The sequence below is a fragment of the Balaenoptera ricei genome, chromosome X (genome assembly GCF_028023285.1).
Source record: "Balaenoptera ricei isolate mBalRic1 chromosome X, mBalRic1.hap2, whole genome shotgun sequence".
NCBI lineage: Eukaryota > Metazoa > Chordata > Mammalia > Artiodactyla > Balaenopteridae > Balaenoptera > Balaenoptera ricei.
This window is the reverse complement of record NC_082660.1, coordinates 14,187,385-14,200,895: the sequence shown is the minus strand read 5'-3', so window position 1 is coordinate 14,200,895 and position 13,511 is coordinate 14,187,385. Positions and strand designations below refer to the sequence as shown.

The window sequence follows — 13,511 nt, the reverse complement described above, 5'->3', positions numbered from 1 at the left end:
AGGGCATGAAAACTTTAAAACGGTATGTCTGCTAACAGAGGCAAGCAGCCCAGGGGAGGGAGGGGTCACAAGGCCATCACAGTAACACCCTCACGCTGGCCTTACCTTCTTTGTTGGACTACTTTCCGCAGCTTGGGAGGGGGCTCTGTTCAGCTGAGGGTGTAACTCGGCCTCAGATCCTTGTTCAGACTGTAGCAAAAGATCACAGAAAGGAAAAAAATGCAAAAACATAACCACCTAAATATGTAATGAAGAGAGCTTAGGAAAAGAGTTACTAAGGAGAAAGAGCCAAGGATGGTCGGGTCTGCCGATCCTTGAGAAAAGCTTCTGTAGACCCTGCTGTTCCCTCCCATCCCTCCTCCCAGCATTGTTCAATCTTAGGAAAAGAAGTCACAGGAATGTCTTCTATAATTGGATGTATATATTGCTAAAAACTAATGCTTCGAAAGCACAAACTAAGAATAACAAAGTTTATCAGAAAAATAGGGTGGGGAAAGAAGTTAAAATTTCAACCCGAGCACTAACAAAAACAATAATTATAACAAAATGCACTGAAAGTTTTTTAAATATTAAATTTCTGATAAACACTGTAGTAGATATGACTCTTTACCTTAAAAAAAGGTGAGGGGTAAGCATGATGGAAGGGGTAAACAGAGGGATTCTGGCTGCTGAGTGGTATGGAGTCCGTGAATAAAAGCACAAAGACGGGGGAGGAATGGCCCCAAAGGCCTGCAAGACAGCGGGGCCACACAGCCCAGCGCAGAGCCCAGGGAGCGCGGGTGTCCTGCTCAGCTCCCTAACTCCCGGGCTTGCTGCTACATTCAGCGCTGCTAGAGTCCTTGGCTTTCAGCCACTATTAGCCAGTGATGCAAAATGTTAACATGTGAACCAACAGTGACCTCCACATTATCAGTCCTCTATTGACCCACAAACTAATCTGCATCACAGAAACACACATTGCAGCGTACAACCTACGGGCCTGAGGGCACCTACTTTGTTGCTAGCTAAGCAGCCCTCTGCAAACACTTGCGGGGCCTGGCTTCTTCCTTACTCTGACCCTACTCCTCCCCGCCCACCGCCCCACCCATCACGTTCCAGCTGCCTCTGGTCTTCAGAGACCAGCAGCCCAGCTCGGCACCCTCAGCTATGTTTGTAAAGCTCCTGTCCCTGGCATCTGATGAGTCGCAGTCTCCTACTTGGAATCATTCTCTCTTCCTGTTCTGGCTCCTCTTAGCCCTCACGTGCGGGGTTTTTCAAGGTTCTCTTCTGGGTTCTCCTGCTCCACGTTCCCCTCCCTGCCCACTCTTTCCCACAGGAAGCCCGTGTGCTCCTACACTTCCACTGCCCGCGCTGGAGTCCTTGGTGCCCAACCAACTCCCCGCCTCTTTGAAACCCACGCTGCAGGCACTCAACACGCGTGATTTCTAGTTCCAAGTTTTTCTTATAGCCTTCTCCTTTCCATTAAGGGCAACTGTATTATTATTGTTGTTGTTGTTAGTGTTATTAAGAGATGTGTACTATGAACCACCGAACACTTGCTATGTGTCACATGTTGCTCTAGGTGTTTTGCATGGATTATTGCATTTCATCATCACAGTCCTAGGAAGTAGGGAAGAAACTAAGGACCCAGAAGGTAAGGGACTCACCCAAGATCACACAAATAGCAGAGTCCAAACCCAGGCCTCAGGTTCCAAAGCTGGGCTGTGACCACTATGCTATACAGCCTCCAGCACTCTTGGGCCTGAGTGTTATTCACTCAAGAAATATCTATCCAACAGCCACGACAGGCAGCCCCTGTACCAGCACCAGTGTTCAAGGATGAACAAGCCCTGGACCTTGCAGTCTAGCGGGAAAGGCAGAGAATGAGCAGGCAAACAGGCTTCAGGGGAATAAGGACTACGGCGAGGGTGTGCGGGGGCTACAACAGCAGCCGGTCTTGTGGGTCGCCAAGACTCAGACAAAGGTGACATCCCGTCTGCGAGCTGGGTGCAGAGGGGCCCTGTACAGGGGTGGCGAGAAAGGAGGATCGAGGGGCCTCCCAGGCTCTGACACCCGGGAGGGCATGCTGGGGTACCACGAGAGCACAGAGGCCAATCCCCGCAACAGGAACCGAGGGAGAAGCAGGTGGGAAGGGGAGCCCGCTCTGGGATACACTGAGTTTGAAGTACCCGGAAGCATCCAAATGAAGTCGGTCAAGAGCCATTCATGGTCAGGCTCCCCCACCTTCTCGGGGGTTCGGACAGATGGCATCACACTCCAAGATGCGCGAGTCCAATGTCAGCTTTCTGCATGGCTGAGCAAGGACCTGACAAGCACCTAGTGCGGGGCTGCCCGTGACCTGTGCTGATGAACAGGACCTGGACCTGAGGCCCGCACTCGCCTTCCACTGCCAATCCACTGCCTGCCCTGCTACGGGCCACCCGGTCTCCACAGGGACCACAAGGTGTGCGCCCACATGGCCCAGCGGCCAGGCGGAGAAGAAAGAAGTGATGGACCAGTCACCCCACCTTTCAGTTGGTCAGTTCCCCTCCATATCATCAGGCAGGTGGAGAGAGGTGTCCATCCTAACGCTCCCTTTCCTGGGGAGATGAGTGAAGTCTCCTTCTTGTGGAAATATTGAGGGAAATGATAAATTTCATCCTCTTTTCAACAAAAACGAGGATTCTGAGCACAGCAAAAGCAGTAGAGTGTCTTTATCACTGACTTCCTTTTCTTGTAAACATCTCTAAATCACCAACAACAATGGGGTGGGGCTTGGGAAGGATGAGGAGCAGTTGTGAAGCCTGAAAACTGTTTTCCATTTTAAAATTTACCTTCCTGAAATTGTATTCAAGGGCCTGGGTTTTCTAGCTCTATGACTAATAACAAACAACTCCACAGTGTTAAGTCAGGCTGATCTAACCATCAGTCTCCTTAAGAGGAAACTCAAGACCTCCCCACCACTTTCTACTGCTCCAGGATCCATTCTAAATGGGTCCACCTATTAACATTCAAAAGAGCAAATCTCAGGAGGGGCCTAGAACACAAGAATTAGGAAGGACCTGGAAAGGCAGAGCCTCACCCCAGCCAGAACTTATCCCAGGAAAAGAGATGGAAAAAGAAAACTAGCTTTGTGTTTAAAAAAAAAAAAGAAATTTAAAAAACCTAAAGATGAGACATAGACATGCAAAAGCCCCTCTTCCCAATAAACTATTTCACTTCCCTTCATGAAAACAGTATGAAGCTTACATAAGACTTAGCAGCTGGCAAGCAGAACAAACTGGGAGATTTCGTTGCTATTTCTTCAGACTTTTCTAAGTTAACAACTCTGGGAGAATGAAAACCCATGAAAACAGGGGGACCTCAGTGGCTCCCTTTCTTCACTGTGTATTAGAGAAATGGGGGAACAACTCTGCTATCAATATGGACAATACGTCCTTGTCCAAAAGTTCTGGTGGTCTGAAGCGAAATCCAATGCCTGAACTTTATGAAAGAAATAAATATGTGGATTACAATTAATATTGGAATATCAGTCCTACTCTCATGGCTCCATGTGTAACAACACATACCTAGCCGGGATGTGACAAGCCAGGAAAAAGCACTTTTAGCCAAGAGCTCATTGAAACTTGAGCTAAGGTCCCTTTTAAAAATATAACTGTCATTTTAATATTAATACTCTCCTATCCAGAAATGAGAAACATATTTTCATTCTAATTTTGCAACGAAAAACCTGGACAGGTCACATGGACTTGGAAGGTGCTGCCACTCAGGACGCTAAGAACTGCTGTGGGGTTTTGATGGGACAACATGGGCTCTGCTCAGTTGGCTCCCCAGAAAGGGACATAGGCCCAGGGAGGCTAAGCATCTGGATTCTCCACCAGAAGAAGGGATCATTCAGTTATTCAATTATACAGATAATTATATTATACATCTGATGTGTCACTTTCCAAGAATCCTCAGCTCAGGTTCTGCTTCTAGGCAACCGGACCCGAGACACCAGATAATGTGCTCCCAGAAGAGGGGAGTTAAAGCACTCTAGTATGTTTCTCCTTGGGCTGTCTCTTGAATCACTTGTTCTGGGGGAAGCCAGCTGCCATGTCCTGAAGCCACTCAGACAGCCTTGTGGAGAGGCCTACATAGAAGGAACTGAGGCCTCCTGCCAACAGCCATGTGAACGCACCATCTTAGAAGTGGATCCTTCAGCCCCCGTCCAGCCTTCAGGTGACACGGGTCCCAGCTGATGTCTTGACTGTGGCCTAATGAGAGACCCTGAGCCAGAACCACCCAGATTAGTTGCTCCTGAATCTCTAACTCACAGAAATTATGAGATAATAAATGTTTGTAGTTTTAGGCCTCTTAAAAAATACACTCTAGTAAGTCTGGAACTTGGGGTCTAGTAGGGTGGAATAAGTGTGAACAGTGGAGAACAATGGGAGAGCTGAAGTTGGAGAAGGGCAGTGGATTGGACCACACATGGTCTTACAGATCGTCGTCCTGGACTATTTATCAGCCACTCAGTACCATTCCCCAAGTCTATGCTCTTCCTTACACTGCAGTGGGTCAGAACCTGGGAACTACATTTATAGAATCTCCTTTCAACACAGTTCCTTACTGCCACTGAGAGTCACTCACATGAAACCAAGGAGGTGAGAGAAAACAAGCTATATTACTGCTCCTCTGGCAGCGGTGGGCAGAAAAGCGTGGGCTTCAGCAGTCAGAAGATCTTGCTGTGGCCTTGGACATTTCCCTGCAAATCATGACTTCCATGCTGCAGGCAGCCTGAGCATCTCCAGCTGTTTCCTTTAGTTCTTGGAATATCTGCACTTCCAGTAAGTTGTGGTAAACCTGCTAGCGGTGGCCTTCACTCACCTCTGCTCCTCTAGCACATCTAACTCTTTCTGTAAGCACCTAATTCCACGAATGAAATCTCTTCTAGTGTGAAACACCTAGAGCAGTTTCTGTTTTCCTGACTACAGTTTGGTTGGTACATCCATACTGAGGATTTGGAGCTTATCCCGAGGGCCACAGGGGCCAATGAAGGATTTCAGGTAGGGAAGTGAGCTGACTAGATTTGTGTTTTAGAAGGATCATTCTGGATCCAATGAGTAAAACAAATTGGAAGCAACCCATACTGGAGGAAGGGAACTCAATTAGAAGGCTAAAGAAGTAAACAAGACAAGAGACGATGGTCATTCAAACCAGTCTGGTGAGAGTGAGGTTAGGTAGATTTGAGAGCTATTTAGACTGGAAACTGGATACCTCCTTGGAGATTGGTGCAGTGTGGGAAGTGAAAGAACAGTGATACACGGAGTCCTGGCTTCCATCTTAGACAGTGGGCAAATGGTTGAGACAGGAAATAGTTTAAAGCAAGAGCAAAGAAACATGGCAGCACAGTAGCTGAATAAAATTAAGCAGACTCATCACAAACCAGTGCTAGAACAACCCATCCAATAAGGGTTCCAAGGGAACACCAGTTCCACGAATTTCTTAGAGGAGGGACTGGCAAACTTTTTCTGGAAAGAGCCAGATAGTAAATACTTTCAGTTGTCCCCGTCATTCGGTCTCTGGGTCTCCAGGTCTCTGCTGCCAACCTGCAACTCTGCGGCTGAGTGCAAAACCAGGTGCAGACAATACAAGGAACGGGCGTGGCTACATCCCAATAAACTTCATTTACAGAAACAGGTGGCAGGATAGATTCGGTGTGTGGGTCATAGTTTGCCAGTCCCTGACCTGGAGGGGAAAAGATTCTACACATAAGCTTAGGAAACACTGCAGAGTCTCTCCCTCTTAGAAATCCAGAGAGCGCACAGCACGCCACACACCCTGAACTCCTGTGAGGTAAAGGAAGCCACTGCCTTTGTTTAACCCAGCAGTTCACAAACGTATTTGGCTTCGACTCCTTATTCTCATGTAATTCACATTACCATCCAACAAAACTAATGTTCTGTGGAACACACTTGGGGAAACACTGACCTACAGACTGGGTTCTAGAGGAATAAAGGAAAACCATTCCATTTGATTTGAATGGCAAACTCCATTCAAGTCAAACGTACATCCCTCTGCCTCTAGCCTTGGCCAAGCGTGTGAGGCAGGGTGAGGACGGGTTGTTGCTGGGCAAGAAGGGCTCCCTCCCTGCCTCTCCGCTTCCCTGCAGTAGCAGCTCTTGCTGCTGCCGCCAACTACTTCTCTGCAAGAATTTATTTACTGCACTCCTCTAAAACCTCCTGGACACAAACACAATAAAAATCATTCCTTATGGTAGTTAAAACACATGAACAGAACACTGATAACTTATGGATTTTTTTCTGAAGTAGCTTAAAAACAACACGTCTCAGGTTCCAGTTCCACCCAGGCAGGCGAGCTCACAAAGGCCCCGCGGCTCCCATCTGAGCCCAGGTGCTCATCACACCCCCCCCCCAAACTGGGCCACTGCAGAAACTTCAGTGGGTCTTTCTCCAGCCTTCGGTTTTTCCCCTGGTCTAATCCACCCTGCATACCACTGAGGAACTCATCTTGTAAAGCGCCTTCTCATCAAAACACTTTTTCTCAAGGCCCCTCGATGGGTCCCTAAGGCCTGTGGCACACAACACAATCTCTTAGCCAGTTAAAGATCTTCCATCGGGCTTCCCTGGTGGCACAGTGGTTAAGAATCCGCTTGCCAATGCAGGGGACACGGGTTCAATCCCTGGTCCGGGAAGATCCCACATGCCGCGGAGCAACTAAGGCCGTGCGCCACAACTACTCAGCCTGCGCTCTGGAGCCTGCGAGCCCCAACTACTGAGCCCGCATGCGACAACTACTGAAGCTCGCGCCTAGAGCCCGTGCTCCGCAACAAGAGAAGCCATGCAATGAGAAGCTCGCGCACCACAACGAAGAAGAGTAGCCCCCGCTCCCCACAACTAGAGAAAGCCTGCGTGCAGCAACGAAGACCCAACACAGCCAATAATAAATTAATTAATTAATTAAATAAAATAAAGGAATAGGAAAAAAAATTAAAAAAAAAAAGATCTTCCATCATTTGGCTCCAATTTACCTCTGCATCATAACTGCGTTAGTTTGCTGATCGGGAACCTGCTCCAGGCACATCTAAGTATTACCTGAGTCTTCAAACACACCAGAAGTTTCTTCTCAACTCAATTCTGTTTATTTATTCTAGAACTTCTAGCCCAGTGGTTCCCAAATATAGCTGCACAAGAGAATTATCTGGGGAATTTTTATAAATTTCAGACTTTTAGATACTACCCCCAGACTTCTCTAATTAGAATCTCCTAGGGCTGGAACATTAGAACTTCTATTTTAACAAGCTCCCTGGGTGATTTTTATGTAGCTAGCCCAGACCAGCTAGGGACGACTGATGGCCCAAACTCTTCATTTAAGAAATGAGAAAACCAAGTCTCCAAGGTCCTAGTCTGGAAAAGGCCACAGGTGCGCCAGCAAAAACTAACTAGGCTTCTTGTTTTCTTCTCCATTTACCATGGAGGCAATAGGTGGTATATGCAATATGGTTTCATAAATAAATAAATACATATTTGAAGCTGTGCAAAATTTTTTACCAGTAAGACTTTTATTTAAAAGTCGAGGGACTTCCCTGGCAGTCCAGTGGTTGGGACTTCACCTTCTAATGCAGGGGGTGTGGGTTCAATCCCTGGTCGGGGGAGCTGGGATCCCACATGCCTCACAGCCAAAGAAACAAAACATAAAACAGAAGCAATATTGTAACAAATTCAATAAAGACTTTAAAAATGGTCAACATTGGGCGTCCCTGGTGGTGCAGTGGTTAGGAATCCACCTGCCAATGCACAGGACACAGGTTCGAGCCCTGGTCCAGGAAGATCCCACAGGCCGCAGAGCAACGAAGCCCGTGCGCCATAACTACTGAGCCCGCATGTGCCACAACTACTGAAGCCCAAGTGCCTAGAGCCCGTGCTCCTCCACAAGAGAAGCCACCACAGTGAGAAGCCCACTCACTGCAACGAAAGTAGCCCCCGCTCGCCACAACTAGAGAAAGCCAGCACGCAGCAACGAAGACCCAATGCAGCCAAAAGTAAATAAGTAAAATAAACAAATTTATTTTTTTAAAAAATGGTCAACATCAAAAAAATCTTTAAAAAAAAAGAAACATGAATGTGTTTTTAAAAAATAAATAAAAGTCGAATTTGCAACAAGCAAAGAATCACATATTCATGCTACTGACAGATTAGAAAAAGAATCTCAAGCTTCATTTACCTCCCAAGAATCCAGGTAGATCCCAAGACAGAATCACAAAGGGCAAGGCTAATTTCTAGGCAGGTGAGCAGATAATTCTGCTACTGTATCTAGGGGATCTCCAGCATCTTAGTGGTAGTCTCAGTGTCATTTGGTGCTTGACTTTAACCTGACCCCAATCTCTGCTGGTTAAGGACACACCAGAAAGCCCTGTGGTCAAACCCAGGCATAGAAGATGCAGAACCAACAGCCAGCAGCACAGTGGCCACAACAAACCCCATCATTCCACAGTCAGTCTCAGAGAGAAAATCCAGAGGACTGAGTTCTCTGCAAGGATAATTACCAAAATCCATGACCCAAGTCACTTATGAGAGACAGAAATGGAGCTGAAGTATAAGCACCTGGAGGGCAGGAGCTGGGTCTTGTTTCACTCTCGCTTTCCCAGTGCCGAAGCTGAAGACCAGCAAACAGCAGGTCCTCTGATCAATGTATGCAATGAACTAGTAATGAATCCAACACTGTTTCATTTTCCAGTGGACAAGTCAAAAACTTCATCCCATGGTAGCTGGGGCCGCAGAGCACAGCAGGTACAGGGCACAGGCTTTGGAGTCAAATCCAGGCTTGGCACTTGCTTGGGCATGGGCTTAACCTCTCTGAGCCACAATTTCATCATCTGCAAAAGGGGATAATCCATCTAACTCCTAGCATTGTGAAGATTAAGTGAAACATCTGTCTAGGGTGCTAAGCACAATAACACAGTAGCTATTCACTAATGGCAGCTACTATCATAATTGGGAGTAAAATTACAATTGGTTTCCCAGGCACAGGATCTATTTCTGCAAGTAGAAGCTAACTCAACATAAGGGACTTTTCCCCTCTTGCCAAAAGATGAAAACCTTGACTGGGAGAGTGCTGACTCTAGTTTAGATAATAAGCAGATCCCATAGAGCAGCCTGCCCACAATCCAAATTTGTGCCACTGGATGTTACTGCTACCAATACTGGAGGGAAGACATTTTTACAAATAAAAGCAGATTTCATGGCTGCCTCAGTACAAACATCTCAGGCAGCTTGCACTGAGTATCTCTGGTGGCCCTTACAGCAGGCCAATCCAACATCAGGGACACCCGGGGGAACACTGACAGAGGAGCTCAGGGACAATTTCAATGGAAGTGGATAATCAGCAACTATAATGGACAACTAGCCCCTGGATACAAAAGTCACAAAGCATAACCACTCAGGGATTCCTGGAACCTACTGGATTATGGACAACATCCATGAAACAGACTTGCTGTTACAACTAGAGGACTATGGGCACTGCATTCTGGTCTAAAAGAAACATATTTGACCATAACTAGATTTTGGTTCTTTTCTAGTAATAGAACCAAGTCTGAGCCCCACCCTCTATTCATCCCATATGTAAAGCCATATTACAACACCGCCCTAAGAGTCAACAACATAGGCCTCACAGATAAGGTGATATACGGCAAGATTCTCTTGAGACCCATTTTCCCCACTGTAAGGTTGAAGAAAGATGCTATATGAACGCCCCTTGCCACACCAAACAGACTCTTACTAAAACAGGTACCCACCACCATCAAAATTCAAAGGTATCTGGTTATGAGGCCTTTAAAAATCTTTTGCTGGTCCCTCACACCTGACATACAGACTGGCAACAATAAAATATAAAAATTTCAAAGCGCCTCAAAGTCCTAGCTTCACTCGATGTTTTACCACACTTATAATTTTGAATTCCTTTCCCATTCCCATTGCTCTGTGTTAGTGATGGAGTGTTTCAATAACATTTCTTCTAACTGCTGATAGCTCATACTTAGACTGTGATAAATGTCCCCTTTTGGGATGACATGGCCCTTCCTGCATGAGCCAGGTCCATCAGAGAAAAGTGGCTTTAGAAGAAACTCAATTAGAAATAGCTGGCTAGAGAGGGAGCTGTAAAAATTATGTAAGAGTTAGGAACCAGCCATAAAATAAATTCAGTATTGATGAGGATGTGGAAGTGAAATGAGAACACTGTTGATGGAGTATAAATCAGTACACTTTATAAAACCATTTGGCATCATCCACTAAAGCTGAACATATGCTTACCGTATAACGCAGAAATTCTACTCCTAGGGATAGACCCAAGAGAAATGAAAACATACATCCACTCAGAAACTCGTACATGAATATGCATAGCAGCATTATTTCTAACTGCCAAAATTCGAAAACTACCCAAATATCCATCAACAGTAGAAAACAGTGATATAGAACTTCCCTGGTGGCTCAGTGGTTAAGAATCCACCTGCCAATGCAGGGGACATGGGTTCGATCCCTGGTCCAGGAAGATCCCACAGGCCCCGGAGCAACTAAGCCCATACGCCACAACTACTGAAGCCCACGCGCCTTGAGCCCATGGCTCCACAACAACAGAAGCCACCACAATGAGAAGCCCACGCACCGCAATGAAGAGAAGCCCCCGCTCGCCACAACTAGAGAAAGCCTGGCACAGCAACGAAGACCCGACAAAGACCAAAAAAAAAAAAAAAAAAAGAGAAAGAAAGAAAGAAAGAAAACAGTGATATATTTGCATACACAACGGAATACTATACAGCAATGATCTACAACTACATACAACAATCTGGATGGATCACACAAACAGCGTGTAAGCAAAAGAGGCCAGACACAAGAGTATATATACTACATGGTTCCACTTATATAAGGCAGGAAACAAGTAAAACTCACCTATGCTGCTGTGAGTCAGAATAGTGAGAACCTTAAGAATAAGGGATAGGAACTGAAAAATAGCATAAGAGGGGCTTTCTAGGCACCAATAATATTCTGCTTCTTGATTTGAGTGCCAATAACACACGTGTGTTGAGCTTGTGATAATTCATTGAGTTGAACACTCAATATTTACTCTTCAATACACATATTGTACTTGAATAAAAAGTTAAAAAATAAATCCAGTAAAGCCAATTTCCTGTAATGTCCTTAAAGTGCCACCTAGTGGCACAAGTTAAATGTAAACAAGAAGGAAGATTCATTTCAAGTTGACTTGAAAAACATGGCCCTATTTCTATCAGCACATTTTGGGACTGGGCTGGAACAGTGCCCTAGATTTAAAAACAAACGGAAAAAAACCCCACAAAAAACAAAAAACCTTTCCCCTGGCACAGAGAATACTGACACAAAGATTCAGTGGCAAAATAAAGCTGTCTACCACAGGGCACGCTGGTACCAATGAGCCAATGATGATGCACATTCCTTCCCAACTGCACCTGCGATCAACCATGGTGGGAATATTTACAACCAGAGGTTGGCAACAGCTACAAATAGGGGCTTTTTCTTTTTTCAGAGAGAAGATTTACCAGCACACAAGTAAGGGATACCTACAGAACTTGCTGAGCAGAGCAGGGTATTCAGGAGGGAGACGGGAAGAAACAACTCCTTTATCCTGTTTTCCCAGGACAGGCTTCTTTCCCTCTTCCTCACCTTAAAGGCAAGGCCTTAGTTGGTTTCTTCTAATTATGCTTGAGAAACACAGAGTTGAGAAGGCCCACCCACAGCAAGCCTTGGAAGCTGCCAGGTGAATAAATGATATTTGCTCAAGGTTTTACTAGTAAAGTCGGAAAGACAGAGCATCTTGATCAGAAAAGGGTCCTCAAGGCAAAGCCACAAACTATAGACACAGGCATCGCAATCCTTGTGTTAGGAGATGGTGGGTTAAAAGGCTGATGGGGGGACTGTCTTTCTGTTGATTCTTTTCCTTTTCATTTCCACTATCTACAGAAACAGGTGACATGTGGATTTGGCCTATAGATTGTAGTTTGTTGACCCCTGATGTAGGCAGAAGGCCAGCCGTGAAAGGTCACAGAAGTGGGAAAGAAGGTGGTTCAAACACAAGTAGCTTAGTAAGCCAGTCCGGCACTCATTCTGGGCTCGTGATCATGAAGTTCTGGCTGTCCTGAGTCTGTTCTTCTGTTTGCCAACTAGACTCCACCTCTGCTTCGCTGGGCCTGTACTGATAATTATAATAGCTCATTGTCGGTGAGAGCTGACCATATGCCAGGCACCATCCTAAGTGCTTTACAGATATTAACTTGCTTAATTATCACAAGCCTATGAGAGTAGACACTACAACTATCCTCACTGCACAGATGATGAAACTGAGACACGGAGAGGCTAAGTTAAATGTGCCCAAAGACACACAGCCAGTAAGAGGCAGAGAGAGGATCTGCACCCCGAGCGCATGTCCTTAGCGACTCTGTCAGGCTGCCTCCCTGGGCCCACGCTCTGGGCATCCTCCACCATCCTCTCCTAGTGACACCACAGCACAAGGCGGCACCCTCCCATCCCATCCCGCTTCTCCCCTGACACTTAGAAACGGGGCGCTTCCTGGTTTCTGTCACTGTGCGTGTGTGGGGGCTCAGAGAAGAGAAATAAGGGTTCCTTTGTTCAGGAGCCTAGAAATCAGCCGTAGTTGACTCCCAGGGGAAACACTGGGCTATATGTTAGTTATAGGAAACATGGTGTCCAGCTATCGCCTATAATCCTTGACCACAGAGCATGAGAAAATGGGTTTAGATGAGACACATGGAAAATGACACAGTTACATACGTACACCATGAGAGACTATAGGATGGAAGGTGTTAGGCGTGACTGCTTTCAGAGGGTGGGGGAGGAGAAAGGAGCTGTAGGAGAAGGAGCACATCACAACCTTTGTGCTCCCATAGTTGTCAGCAAAGTGTGGGCCTCTCATAAGCACATTTCATTAACACCTGATGAATTGATTAGATGAACTTAAGGCATCTTCCAGAGGAGTGATGCTAGCACAGTAAGCTTTACACAGTAACATTACAAGCGAAATGTAATAAGGAGGGGGAAACCTAGGAAAGAAAACAAGTTACCAGTGGCAGGATAAAGCTAATTTATTAAGAGGTTTCAGAACATAAAATGTATTGGTGATAATGTGTCAACTCCGTTGTTAAGAAGAAAGAGGTGGACTTCCCTGGTGGCGCAGTGGTTAAGAATCCGCCTGCCAATGCAGGGGACACGGGTTCGAGCCCTGGTCTGGGAAGATCCCACATGCCACAGAGCAACTAAGCCCGTGCACCACAACTACTGAGCCTGCGCTCTAGAGCCCGCGAACCACAACTACTGAGCCCACGTGCTGCAACTACTGAAGCCCACACATGCATGCATAAATAAACAACTATATAAAAGAAGAGAAAGGTTAAGAAAATAACTGTGAGACGTGGCTGCAGAGCAGAGCACGGTAAGTGGAGCCGGCACTCTGAGCCTAGATAGTCAGGGTCAGAATCGCAGCTT

At 46.2% G+C, this 13,511-nt stretch overlaps 1 protein-coding gene across 7 annotated transcripts in view; it reads right to left on the bottom strand.

Moving 5' to 3' along the window:
• The window catches only part of REPS2 (RALBP1 associated Eps domain containing 2), a 222,132-nt gene that overhangs the window by 28,307 nt on the left and 180,314 nt on the right, over nt 1-13,511 (bottom strand). For all 7 annotated transcript variants that reach the window (XM_059910736.1, XM_059910741.1, XM_059910738.1 and 4 more), the window contains one exon: nt 106-189. In XM_059910736.1, the coding sequence (XP_059766719.1) occupies nt 106-189 (84 nt within the window). The remainder of the gene's footprint in view (nt 1-105; nt 190-13,511) is intronic.